This window comes from Bos javanicus, chromosome 6, assembly GCF_032452875.1.
Source record: "Bos javanicus breed banteng chromosome 6, ARS-OSU_banteng_1.0, whole genome shotgun sequence".
Lineage (NCBI taxonomy): Eukaryota > Metazoa > Chordata > Mammalia > Artiodactyla > Bovidae > Bos > Bos javanicus.
This window is the reverse complement of record NC_083873.1, coordinates 8,318,597-8,333,007: the sequence shown is the minus strand read 5'-3', so window position 1 is coordinate 8,333,007 and position 14,411 is coordinate 8,318,597. Positions and strand designations below refer to the sequence as shown.

General features: G+C 38.9%; 1 protein-coding gene and 1 non-coding gene across 2 annotated transcripts; one reads left to right on the top strand and one right to left on the bottom strand.

The window, feature by feature from the left end:
* The first annotated feature begins 1,270 nt into the window (after positions 1–1,270).
* Positions 1,271–13,556, top strand: LOC133250032 (histone H2B type 1-L-like). The gene is made up of 3 exons (XM_061421204.1): positions 1,271–1,367; positions 13,154–13,284; positions 13,338–13,556. The coding sequence occupies exons 1-3, from the start codon at positions 1,271–1,273 to the stop codon at positions 13,554–13,556; spliced, it is 447 nt and encodes a 148-aa protein (XP_061277188.1).
* TRNAS-GGA (transfer RNA serine (anticodon GGA)) lies at positions 2,359–2,430 on the bottom strand. Its single transcript has one exon. It is a non-coding gene; the product is annotated as a tRNA-Ser (tRNA).
* Positions 13,557–14,411: the final 855 nt, after the last annotated feature.

Here is a 14,411-nt window from a genome sequence, read left to right as displayed (position 1 = left end):
TTTTGTTGCAAAGCTGGTCTGGTTGTGCTGAATTGTCTTAGATTTTGTTTGTCTGTAAAGCTTTTGCTTTCTCCATTGAATCTGAATAAGAATGCAGCTGTATTTTTGGTTGTAGGTTCTCTTCTTTAATCACTTCAAATATATCATGGGGCTCTCTTATAGCCTTCAGAGTTTCTGCTGAGAAATCAGCTGATAACCTTATGGTAATTCCCTTGTGTTTTATATGTTGCTCTTAATATTTTTTATTTGTCTTTATTTTTTGTTGGTTTGATTACTATGTTTCTTGAGGTTTTTCTCTTTGGATTTATCCTGCCTGAGACTCTCTGCACTTCCCGAACTTGGGTAACTATTTGCTTTTCATGTTAGGGAAGTTTTCAGCTGTTATCTCTCCAAGTATTTCTCCAGGCCATTCCTCTCTGTCTTTTTCTGGAATCCCTATAGTGTGAGTATTGGTGTATTTAATGTTGACCCAGAGGTCTCTTAGCTTGTCCTCATTTCTTTTCATTCTTTTTCTTTATTCAGTTCCATGGTAGTGATTTTCATCGTTCTGTCTTCCAGCTCACTTATCCATTTTTCTGCCTCATTTATTATGATATTGTTTTCTTCTAGTGCATTTTAATTTCAGTTATTTTATTTATCTCTGTTTGTTCTGAGATCTTCTAGCTCTTTGTTAAGCAGTTCTTTTATCTTCTTTATCTGTGCCTCCATTCTTTTGCTGAGTTCTGGGATCATCTTTACTATAATTACTCTGAATTATTTTTTGATTATATTGTCTATTTCTACTTCATTTAGTTGTTCTTCTTGGGTTTATCTTTTTTCTTTATCTGAAATATATTCTTCTGCTGTCTTATTTTGTCTCTTTTTCTGCATATAGTCTCCATTCCAGAGGCTCCAGGATTGAGGTCCTCTTTCTTCTGGTGTCTGTGGTTCTCTTCCTTCTGGTCTCTGCTTCCTGTTGGCTGAGGCTGGTCCAAGAGGCTATGTAGGCTTTCTTGTGTGAGGGATTGGTGCCTTCACACTGGTGGGTGGAGCTGGGTTTTGTCCCTCTGGTGGGCAAGACCATGTCAAGGAGTGTGTTTAGAGGTGGCTCTGAGGTCAGGAAGACTTTAGGCAGCCTGTTGATAGGTGAGGCTGTATTTCTGCCTTATGGGGCTGTTTTTCTGCCCTGTTGGTTGTTTAGTCTGAGGTCTTTCAGACCTGGAGCCAACAGTCTGTTGGATGAGGACAGACATTGTTGTCAAAATGGCAGCCTCTGTGAGAGCTCACACCCATGAGTACTCCCCAATATCTCAGCCCCCAGGTCCTTAAACCCACAGTGAACCACAGCCACCCCTTTGACTTTCCAGAAGACCCTTCAAGACCAGCAGGTAGGTCTGGTTCAGGCATCTATGAAGTCAATAATTTTTTCCTGGGTGCCAGTGTGCATGAGACCTTGTGTGTACCCTCCAAGTGTTTTGTTTCTGTTTTCTCCAGTTCTGTGGAGCTCCTGCAATCTAGCTCCACATGCATTCAAAACCAAATGCTCTGGGGACTTCTCCCAGTGACAGTCCCTTATAATGGGGAGCCTGATGTAGATTCAGAAATCTTAATCCTGTGAGAGACCCTCTGTAACAATTATTTTCCAGTTTTTTCATTGCCCACCTGGTGGGTATGGGATCTGACTGCAAATTGAATGGGCCTCTCCTAGTATCTTGTGGCTTCCTCTTTATCTTTGTAGGTAGAATATCATTTTTTGCAGGTTGCAGTCCTTTTTAGTAAATGGTTGTTTAGCAGTTACTTTTGATTCTTTTGTTTTGTTTTGTTTTTGTGAGAGGAGCTGAGTTCAAGTGCTTCTACTTGATAATCTTTTCTCTAATCCCTTTAATTCTTTTTTGAAAATTAAGAAGTAAGTTTGTACTTGCTGGCTTAAAATTTGGCAATATTGTCTAATGCCTTGAAACAATCTATATTTAATATCCCTCCCTTAAAAATAAACTCCTTCTCTCATAGCTCAGTCAAAATTGCCCTTTGCTTTTTCTATTCATTGTTTCTATGTTCTTGAGCATCTAAGGTTTTCAAAAATTTTGTGTATCACTTTTCCTTCTGGCTGTAAACAATTTTCCCTTTTTAATGGTTTCTCAGTAGCTAAGTGCACACAAGGCTAATCTGAAGCATCAACCATAATTTAAATTATTTTGCTCACCCTCATACTTGTTTAAGTGACTTTTCTCTGTCTTTTGATAATGTACACATTTAATCCTAGTATAGAATGCTTAATTAAGTTTTTAATTAAAATATCTCTATAGACTTTTAACTCTACACAAAATAGTAGATGTATTTTAATATTTTTTAATCTACTGTTTCCTTCTCCAGGGGATCTTCCCAACCCAGGGATTGAACCTGGGTCTCCTGAATTCCAGGCAGATGCTTTAACCTCTGAGCCACCAGGGAAGTCCCATTGGGAAACTACTCAATATTTAATATATGCTTGATGACACAAAATTAAATATGTTCTTCACTTCAAGAATCAGATCTGTCTTTTGTCGAAAATTGTGTGGTGTTTATGTAATTATATCTCTGAAAATCCAAGCAAGAATATGGATTTGTAATATTTATAGTTAAATATGAAATAAATGAACTTACATATGTCAGTATAGAGAAAGTTTATTTTTTGTTATTGTTGGTTTTGTTATGTATCAATTGGCTAGACTGATAAATTCCAAACAACTTTTTTTTCCTAGTAAGCTTCCAGTGGACTAAAAGAGTTATTCACTCCTTTATGTTAGAAAGTGGAAAGGAGACGGCAGCCATTTTGTAACACATACACACTTTGTTCCAGTAGTTCAGTCACACAAGAGTGTAGGTGCTGCTGTCCAGAAATTTTATAGATGTAATTAAAGTTCCAAAAAGACTAATTCATAGAAAATGAAAATGGAAGCCACATGTACCTGGCTTTATCAGGTGGGTGCCCTTTAGAGAGGGGCAAGGCCTTTTCTAAACTCCAAAGACTTAAATGCTATGAAATTTGAAAAAGACTTAAATGCTGTGAAAGTGCTGCACTCAATATGTCAGCCAGTTTGGAAAACTCAGCAGTGGCCACAGGACTGGAAAAAGTCAGTTTTCATTCCAGTCCCAAAGAAAGGCAATGCCAAAGAATGCTCAAACTACCACACAATTGCACTCATCACACACGCTAGTAAAGTAATGCTCAAAACTCTCCAAGTCAGGTATCAGCAATACATGAACCATGAACTTCCAGATGTTCAAGCTGGTTTTAGAAAAGGCAGAGGAACCAGAGATCAAATTGCCAACATCCACTGGATTAGGAAAAAACAAGAGAGTTCTAGAAAATCATCTATTTCTGCTTTATTGACTATGCCAAAGCCTTTAACTGTGTGGATCACAAGAAACTGTGGAAAATTCTGAAAGAGATGGGAATACCAGATCACCTGACCTGCCTCTTGAGAAACCTGTATGCAGGTCAGGAAGCAACAGTTAGAACTGGACGTGGAACAACAGACTGGTTCCAAATAGGAAAAGGAGTACGTCAAGGCTGTCACCCTGCTTTTTTAACTTATATGCAGAGTACATCATGAGAAACGCTGGGCTGGAAGATGCACAAGCTGGAATCAAGATTGCCAGGAGAAATATCAATGACCTCAGACATGCAGATGACACCACCCTTATGGCAGAAAGTGAAGAAGAACTAAGGAGTCTCTTGATGAAAGTGAAAGAGGAGAGTAAAAAAGTTAGCTTAAAGCTCAACATTCAGAAAACTAAGATCATGGCAACCAGTTCCATCACTTCATGGCAAATAGATGGGGAAACAGTGGAAACAGTGGCTGACTTTATTGTTGGCGGAGCGGGGGGGTTGGGGGAGGGGACTCCAAAATCACTGTAGATGGTGATCGCAGCCATGAAATTAAAAGACGCTTACTCCTTGGAAGGAAAGTTATGACCAACCTAGACAGCATATTAAAAAGCAGAGTCATTACTTTGTCAACAAAGGTCCATCTAGTCAAGGCTATGGTTTTTCCAGTGGTCATGTATGGTTGTGAGAGTTGGACTACAAAGAAAGCTGAGTGCAGAAGAATTGATGCTTTTGAACTGTGGTATTGGAGAAGACTCTTGAGAGTCCCTTGGACTGCAAGGAGATCCAACCAGTCCCTTGGACTGCAAGTAAATCAGTCCTGGGTGTTCTTTGAAAGGACTGATGTTGAAGCTGAAACTCTAGTACTATGGCCACCTCATGTGAAGTGTTGACTCATTGGAAAACACCCTGATGCTGGGAGTGATTGGGGGCAGGAGGAGAAGGAGACGACAGAGGATGAGGTGGTTAGATGGCATCACGGACTCAATGGACATGGGTTTGGGTAAACTCTGGGAGTTGGTGATGGACAGGGAGGCCTGGCATGCTGCGGTTCATGGAGTCACAAAAAGTCAGACAGGAGTGAGCAACTGAACTGAACTGAAAGACTTAAAACAGCAATTTGATCTGCAGTCACCTTCTCTTTTCTATGTCTCATCCCTTCTCAGCTACTCACTGCATTTGGAGTGGTTTAGTCAGCTCCCAAAATTGTATAAGAAAATTTCTCATAGTAAATTATATGTGTGTGCATGTGTGTGTTTTTATACTCTATTTCTGTTCCTTGGTCAACCTTGACTGATATAAATTTAAACTGTTTCTATATAGTTAGAATTTTAACTGTTTCTAATATACTTGTAATGCATTTGGTAATTTATCTATTTGACATTTGTGTAAATGTACTAAATTACACATTTTATAGAAGGAAAACATTTCTTACTGCTGAACTCAGTCATAGGTGTCCTCAGAGGCCAGAAACAATGGAGGAGGTGAGGCCTCTGGCCAGCTGGGGAAGTACATTGACATTCAGATAAGATTTAATAAGTGATATCAGGACATTCAAAAAGAGTTCGATAATGTGCTATTCAAATGAACTATATTTGCCCAACATCCCTCAGTCCCTGTGCTTCTAGTTACAAACCATAGATCGACATCCTTCATTCTCTTTCTGCAGCTCGCCTGATACCCTGCTGCATTCACTATTGTCCAAAGTTGCCCGAAATGGAGCTCTGACCCTTAGTTGTAACCACGAGAAACATTTTCATACTTGGAAAGAACAAGAGGAAGAGGGCAAAGTGAATATTTGACAAAGAAAGCTGCAAATTCTCTACCTGAGAATTTCATGAGGATACATCTGTTATGATATCATGTCCAGTATTTGGTTGGATGAATAGTAGAGGCTTCCTTATTGCTGACACGCATCCACCTCTCACTGAGAGAAGAGCGAGGCTTTGTTATTTAATTGAGGGTAACAAAAGAGAATGTGTTAGATATCACTATAATATTATGTGTCTTTATTCCATTTATGTTTTGTGGTTTCACACCCAAAAAATATGTTTGTTAAGCATGGAGATACTTCATTTCAGGAAATATATACTCTTAGTGTTTAATATTTATGTAACTTTCATACAAGGGGGAAAGTTTTAATAATTGATTTTATTTCAAATCTGTTTAATTCCCCTGGGCAAAGATTTATCACACTGTCAGTTATCTCTTGGCTGTCACAGATTTGCCTTCAAATCCTCTTCAGATTTTAACAGAACACTTGTGCTTTGTTTTGATATCACTGCACGTTTATGTATAAGGCATTTGGGATTTGATCTAGAAACTAATTATATTTTAGCAACTCTGAAATTTCAGGATTTCCTTCCCATAATGCACACATTCACTCTATTGCAAAAGTGAGTAAATGATTAAAATAAAGTTCTTGGGGCCCTTTGACTATATCACTAATGACCTCAATGTGTGTGTGATTCCATTTTATCAGAGAACACAGACATTTAAAATAATGGAGATTTTTTGGTTAAATTTTGATCAAGCTCCTAGTGTCCTTTAACTGTATACAGAAACAAAGCAAATATGTCCTAAATGATATGGAGTATTGTTCTTTCCTGTTTTATGCCAAAGTTTAACCACTCTCTCATCTCTTCCATGGGGCTTTCCTGGTGGTTCAGTGGTAAAAAAAAATCTGCATGCTAATGCAGGAGATACAGGTTTAATCCCTAGGTTGGGAAGATCCCCTGGAGAAGGAAACAGCAACTCACTCCAGTAGTCTTGCTTTGGAAATCCCATGGACAGAGGAACTAGGTGGGGTACAGTCCATAGGGTTGCAAAATAGACACAGCTAGGTGACTAAACAACATCTCTTTCAGAGAGAAGTAATGTATATTATCAAGGGTATATTAGTTTGCTAGGGCTGACTTACTAAGGTACCACAGACTGGGTGACCTAAATATCAGACATTTATTTTCTCACAATTCTGGAGCCTGGAAATCCAAAGTGTTGGCAGGGTTAGAATTTTTCTGAGGTTCTCTCCTTAGCTTGAGATGGCTATCTTCTCCCTGTCTTCACATGGTCTTCTCTCTGTGCATCTATGTTCTAATCTCCTCTTGCTATAAGGGTACCAGTCACATGGGATCAAAGGCCACCCTATTCAGTGCATTTTAACTTAATTACCTCATTAATGATTCAATCTCCAAATATAGGTGCTTCAACAAATGTTTGGGGTTTTTTAAATTGTTATTGTGGCAGGAGGAGACAAAATTCAGCCCATAACAGTGGCATTTAACATTGAATTTTCAATTTATTTGGATAAGGGTATAAAGACATGAGCTTTATTTTTTTTTAATTTAATTTAATTTAATTTTATTTTTTAACTTTACAGTATTTTATTGATTTTGCCACATATCAACATGAATCCGCCACAGGTATACACGTGTTCCCCATCCTGAACCCTCCTCCCTCCTCCCTCCCTATACCATCCCTCTGGGTCATCCCAGTGCATGTTTGGGTTTTAATTAAGGCCTTATTTCTCAAAAGCCATTTAAAGTTCATAGCAGAATCAAAGGGAAGGTGCAGAAATTTCCCATATAACTCCTCCCTCCACATATTCATAGTCTATTACCAACATACCCCACTAGAGTATGATATTATGGTTTAATCTTGGTGTTGTATATTCTATAGATTTAGACAAATGTACAGTGACACCTATCTGCAATATACATTATGGTATCAAACAGTCAGCCTTCTGTATCCATGGCTTCAGCAACCACAGATTCAATCAGCTAGGTATTATGTGTATGTTTATAACCTGAGATTGGAATACCCAGAATGCAACGTGGAGGGCAAGGCAAACTATGGGGCTTATACATCTGAAAATTTTAGTATCAGGAGGAGATTCTGGAATCAACCCCTCGTAGATACCAAAAGACAACTGCTTCTCTTTTTCACTGCCCTAAAAGTCCCCTCCAACCCCTGGAAAACACTGCTCTTTTTATTGTGTTTTGCCTTCTCCAGAATATTATGTGTAGTTGGGATCACATAGTATGTAGCCTTTTCAGATTGGCATCTTTTACTTGTCGTTGTTCAGTCACTCAGTCACGTCTCACTCTTTGTGACCCCATGGACTGCAGCAAGCCAGGCTTCCCTGTTCTTCACCTTCTCCTGGAGCTTGCTCAAACTCATGTGCATTGAGTTGGTGATGCCATCCAACCATCTAGTCCTCTGCCATCCCCTTCTCCTCCAGCCTTCAATCTTTCCCAGCATCAGGGTCTTTTCTAGTTAGTCAGTTCTTTGCATCAAGTGACCAAAGTATTGGGGCTTTGGTTTCAGCATCAGTCCATCCAATGAATAGTCAGTACTGATTTCCTTTAGGACTGGCTGGTTTGATCTCCTTGCAGTCAAACGGACTCTCACTTACTGATATGCATTTAAGGTTCCTTTATGTCTTTTCATGGCTTGAAAGCTCATTTCTATTTAGTGTTGAATAATATTTCATTTTCTGAATGCATAGCAGCTTATCCATTTACCTACTGAAGGACATCTTCATTGCTTACAAGTTTCATCAGTCATGAACAAATCTGCTATAAATATCCATGTGCATATTTTTGCATAATGTAAATTTTCAGCTCCCTTAAGTCAATATCAAGGAGTGTGATTAGTGGATCATACAATGAGAGTATGTTTAGTTTTGTAAGAAACTGCCAAACTGTCTTCCAGAGTGGCTGTACCATTTTGCATTCCCATTAGCAAGGAATGGTTGTTCTCATTGCTTTTCATTCTCTGCAGCATTTGGTGTTGTCAGTGTTCTGGATTTTGTCCCTTTTAACAGTTTTGTAGTGGTATTTTTTTGTTGTTTTAATTTGCATTTCTCTGACAATATATGATGTGAACATTCTTTTCACATGATTTTTGCATCTGTATATTTCTGCTTTATTGACTATGCCAAAGCCTTTGACTGTGTGGATCACAATAAGCTGTGGAAAATTCTGAAAGAGATGGGCATACCAGACCACCTGATCTGCCTCTTGAGAAATTTGTATGCAGGTCAGGAAGCAACAGTTAGAACTGGACATGGAACAACAGACTGGTTCCAAACAGGAAAAGGAGTATGTCAAGGCTGTATATTGTCACCCTGTTTATTTAACTTCTATGCAGAGTATATCATGAGAAACACTGGACTGGAAGAAACACAAGCTGAATCAAGATTGTCGGGAGAAATATCAATAACCTCAGATATGCAGATGACACCACCCTTATGGCAGAAAGTGAAGAGGAACTCAAAAGCCTCTTGATGAAAGTGAAAGTGGAAAGTGAAAAGTTGGCTTAAAGCTCAACATTCAGAAAACGAAGATCATGGCATCCGGTCCCACCACTTCATGGGAAATAGACGGGGAAACAGTGGAAACAGGGGCAGACTTTATTTTTCTGAGCTCCAAAATCACTGCAGATGGTGACTGCAGCCATGAAATTAAAAGACGCTTACTCCTTGAAGGAAAGTTATGACCAACCTAGATAGCATATTGAAAAGCAGAGACATTACTTTGCCAACAAAGGTTCGTCTAGTCAAGGCTATGGATTTTCCTGTGGTCACGTATGGATGTGAGAGTGGACTGTGAAGAAGGCTGAGTGCCGAAGAATTGATGCTTTTGAACTGTGGTGTTGGAGAAGACTCTTGAGAGTCCTTGGCCTGCAAGGAGATCCAACCAGTCCATTCTGAAGGAGATCAGCCCTGGGCTTTCTTTGGAGGGAATGATGCTAAAGTTGAAACTCCAGTACTTGGCCACTTCATGCGAAGAGTTGACTCATTGGAAAAGACTCTGATGCTGGGAGGATTGGGGGCAGGAGGAGAAGGGGACGACAGAGGATGAGATGGCTGGATGGCATCACTGACTCGATGGACATGAGTCTGAGTGAACTCCGGGAGTTGGTGATGGAGTTGGTGATGGACAGGGAGGCCTGGTGTGCTGCAATTCATGGGGTCACAAAGAGTCGAACACGACTGAGCGACTGATCTGATCTGATCTGATTTTCTTTGGTGAGGTGTTTCTTAGGGTATATGGCCCGTTATTTAATCGGGTTTTTCATTTTTTCATTGTTGAGTGTTAAATCAAAAGTTCTCTGCATATTTTGGATGATAGTCAATTATCAGATGTGACTTTTATAAATATTTTCTCCCAGTGTGGCTTGTATTCACATTCTCTTACCCCCTTTTCTTACAGAAAATTTTTTTTTTATTTTAATGAAGTTCAGAATTATACGCTTTCCCCCCTGGATCTTGCCTTTAGCATTGTATCTAAAATGTTATCACCATATCCAAGGATATATAGGTTTTTTTCTAATATTACTTCTAGTATCTCTATAGTCTTACATTTTACATTTAGGTCTGTGACCCATTTGGAGTGGGGTTTTTTGTATTTTATATATTTATTTATTAGCTGTGCTGTGTCTTTGTTGCTGTGTGGGCTTTTCTCTAGTTATGCTGAGTGGAGGTTACTCCCTAGTGGTGATGCACAGGCTTCTCATTCTGGTTGGCTTCTCTTGTGAAGCACAGGCCCCAGGGCTCATGGGTTTCAGTAGCTGTGACATGAGGGTTCAGCAGTTGCAGCTTCCAGGCTCTAGAGTATAAGGTCTATAATTGTGTCATGGGTTTAGCTGCTGTGCAGAATGTGGGATCTGGGATATTCAGATCAGGGAACAAACTCATGTCTCCTGCATTGACAGGTGGGTGCTTTACCACTGAGCCACCAGGGAAGCCCTGAGTTAGTTTTTTGAAGGGTATAAGTTCTCTGCTAGATTCATTTTTGCATGTGGATGTCTAGTTGTTCCAGCACCATTTGTTGAAGAGACTGTCTTTGTTCCATTAGATTGCCTTCCCTCCTTTGTCAAAGATAGGCTGATTATATTTATGTGGGTATGTTTCTGTACCCTCTATTCTGTTCCATTGATTTGTCTATTCTTTACCAATACTATACTCTGTTGATTAGAGTAGCTTTATAGTAAGTCCAAAGTCAGTAACATCAGTTCTCCAGCTTTCTTCTTCTTCTTCTTCAGAATTATGTTGACTATTCACAGTCTTTTACCTCTCCATATATACTTGCTGAGATTTTTGTCAGAGTTGCCTTGAGTCTATGAATAAAATTGGGAAGAACTGACAATATTGAATCTTTCTATTCATGAACATGGAATCTCTCTATTTAGTTATTTGATTTTATTCATCAAAGTTTTTTAGTTTTCCTTATGTACATCTTAGATGTATTTTGTTAAATTTATAACTATGTATTTCATTTTTTGTACTAATGTAAATGGTATTGTTTTTTAATTTCAAATCCCACTTGTTCATTGCTAGTATATAGGAGGTCAATGATATTTTCAGGAGTCTTAAGCATTCTGAAGAACTTTGCACTAAATCTTACCCTAGAAATGATAGATTCATCATGACTTTCAAACTCTTGAGTCAAATATTAACACTAAATATTAACATGGAATTAGTTTATAATTATTTATTTATTTAAATATGCTGAATTAACTACATCTTATCTTTTGCATCTGTGCTATATTTTAAAAACATTCCCAATATCAATTGTATGTAACAAGTTAATCTCAGAATGATTTTGAAAATATTTAAATCTTACAAGCAAATAAATTACCAGAAATAACTTTAAGTTGATTTTACTTTGAAGTGTGTTTTGATCGAAATATACACAAGTTAGATATTCTCAGCCTACCATATGCAGCTTGCATGAATACAAACCAATTTTTATATCAGCAGGTACCAAGGTTGTTATGCAATTAAATGGAGATGGAATGCATTTTTAAGTTAATTAAAGTAATCTGCTAGTTTTGTTCTATTTTAGATACACAGCCTTAGAAGTATAGATTGTATTGCTCATTCTTCTAGGTTTATGACATATTATTTCTGTTGCTGGCTTCCCAGATGGCTCAGTGGTAAGGAATCTGCCTACCAAGCAGGAGACTCGGGTTTGATCCCTGGGTCAGCAAGATCTCATGGGAGTAGGAAATGGAAACCTACTCCAAAAGAAAATCCCATGGACACAGGAGCGTGGTGGGCTACAGTCTATTGGATTTCAAAGAGCTGGACATGATTTAGCAACTAAAGAACAGCAGCAGTATCTCTGTTGCCAGGTTTTGGGTTTTATATTTTGTTTTTCCCTTAACTCCCTGCTTAATAATTTCAATAGTACACATTCTTATTTTAATGTGTACTTTCCTAGTGGCTCAGCTGGTAAAGAATCTGCCTGCAATCAGGAGACTCAGGTTCAATTCCAGGGTCAGGAAGATCCCCTGGAGAAGGAAATGGCAACCCACTCGAGTACTCTTGCCTGGAGAATTCGATGGACAGAGGAGCGTGACAGCCTACAGTCCATGGAATCGCAGAGTAGGACACGACTGTGTGACTAACTTTCACTTTTTTTCATATGTATATTTATTTAAATATTTACATCAGTGAAAATCACACTCATTTAGTTTAAAATTTACCCAAATGGTATACATAATAAATCTTAGTGTTATTTTATTATTGTTGTTTAACGATATTTTTCCAATTTAACAATGCTCCTCTAATAGATATAGTTACTCATTTGACTACTGCATGGCAAAGTCTATCTCTGACTGTTTATTAGCATAAAAAATGCTACATTAAATCATCTTGTAAAACTCTCTGATACATGTATAAGACTTAGAGCTAAGGGGTAATTTACTTTTATCAAAAAGTGCCCATTTCCATTCCAGAACCACTGATAAAGCTTACTATATCAGACTTACTATAAAGCTACAGTAATCAACACAATGTGGTATTGGCAAAAGAATAGACAAATATTTATTTATTTATTTTTGCTTTCTTGTCTGTATTCAAGGTCATGTGATTTTAAAAAATAGAATCTGATACTTATTTTCTGTCACCAAGGCTCCACCCATAGCCCATATTTTCTCAAAAACCTGTGTGAGAAGAGATTAAGAATATTCAGTAGCCTGAGCATATGTTGCTGCCTACTTCTTTTCATCCCCATGCTGAGAACTTTGAGCGCTAATAGGGAAGTGCTGACTGTTAGATCAAGAGGACACCTGCAAGACTTTAGGCAGCTTGCAACCTCAGGTAGAGTAGCAATGAATTCAAAAGTTGGGGAAGTCCATCCACCCTGACACTTCTCCTTGGCTACAGGCTTTTCAGCAACACCATATTTTTTTCTTTAATGTCTTTAGTCTTTCTATAGGAGCAGAGGATAGGTATGTTTTCCCAAGTCATCTGAGAGGAATATTGCCAAAGAAAGTAGGATTTTCTGAGCCAGCATCCACTACATCAGACCCAATGAGTGTGTCTCCTTGTGGCTATATGTATGGCAGTGATCATATAATATAGAAGAGAATGTGTTAAACAGACCCATGGTGATCAGTCTACAATAAGATGCCTTGATTAGAGCTCAACCTTGAAATCTGTATTCAACAAATGATAGATCTCCCAGAAAGATGCCTGAATCTGCTTAGTAAAGACTCTGGGGATGAAGCATGGAACAGTAGATGGGGATCAAGAAGCAGCTGTCAGCATGAGTACTGCGTTCTGGCTGGGCTGTTAGAGGATATGACTCTGTCATAAGCTTAATTTTCAGAGGCCACAACGGCTTGAGTCTCTAGTAGAAGTGTCTGCAGACGCCATTGATTTTCTTTCTGAAGGTACACCCTTTCCTCTGAGGTTCAGTTTTGGTGACATCCACCACATAGGAATTTGTGGTTATTTGATCCCTTCTACAGGTTTTCCATATCTTTCTGTGTTGTTGGGTGTTGTCATTATAGACATGCCTGCATTTCAAGATCTTTCTGTGATGTTGGGTGTTGTCATTATAGACATGCCTGAACTGGCTAAGTCCGCTCCTGCCCCTAAAAAGGGCTTTAAAAAAGATGTGACCAAGGCCCAGAAGAAGGAGGCAAGAAGCGCAAGCGCAGCCACAAGGAGAGCTACTCCGTGTACGTGTACAAGGTGCTGAAGCAAGTCCATCCGGACACCGGCATCTCGTCCAAGGCCATGGGAATCATGAACTCCTTCGTCAATGACATCTTCGAGTGCATTGCTGGCAAGGCATCGTGCCTGGCACATTACAACAAGTGCTCAACTATCACATCCAGGGAGATCCAGACCGCTGTTCACTTGCTGCTACCTGGGGAGCTGGCCAAGCATGCCGTGTCCAAGGGCACTTAGGCTGTCATCAAGTATACCAGCTCCAGATAAATATGCCTAGCCACTGTTAATGGAGAAGGCAATAGCACCCCACTCCAGTACTCTTGCCTGGAAAATCCCATGGACGGAGGGCCTGGTAGGCTGTAGTCCATGGGGTCGCTAAGAGTTGGACACAACTGAGCGACTTCACTTTTTTTTTTTTTTTCACTTACAGGTTTTCAAGGGCTCTAGATATTGGACATTTTTCTGAGGTTGTGGCAGGAACCAGTACACAATGCTTTATGAGCCATTTTCTGAAATACAGAGAAAGGATTATGAGCATCTGTATTTTTTGTGCATTTAATAGTTAGAATGTAGAATCTTACTGTGTGACTTAATTTTTATCTGAGCATTTATTCATTTTCTTCTTTGATGCACCTTCTCATTTTTGTAATTGCCTATTCACTTAATTCCCCATTTCATAATTAGATTTTCTGATTTTTTTGTGCACTTTGTGCAATTTTGTGCAATTCTTTTCATATTCAAGTCAATAAAATTGTAGATTATATATATTACAGATGTATTCTTGTAGTGTGCCAACCTTTCTTTAATTACATGATTTGAGTCCTTTACAAATCAGAAAGTCATCATTTTGTTGTAGTCAAATACTGTCATTTGGCTCTCCTTCAGTATTTCTGTTGTTGTTCAATCACTAGGTCATATCTGACTCTTTGTGACCTCATGAACTACAGTACAGCAGGCTTCCCTGTCCTTCACTATCTTCCTGACTTTGCTCAGACTCATACCCATTGAGTCAGTGATTCAATCCAACCATCTCATCCACTGCAGTCCCCCTTCTTCCCCTGCCCTCAATCTTTTCCAGCATCAGGATATTTT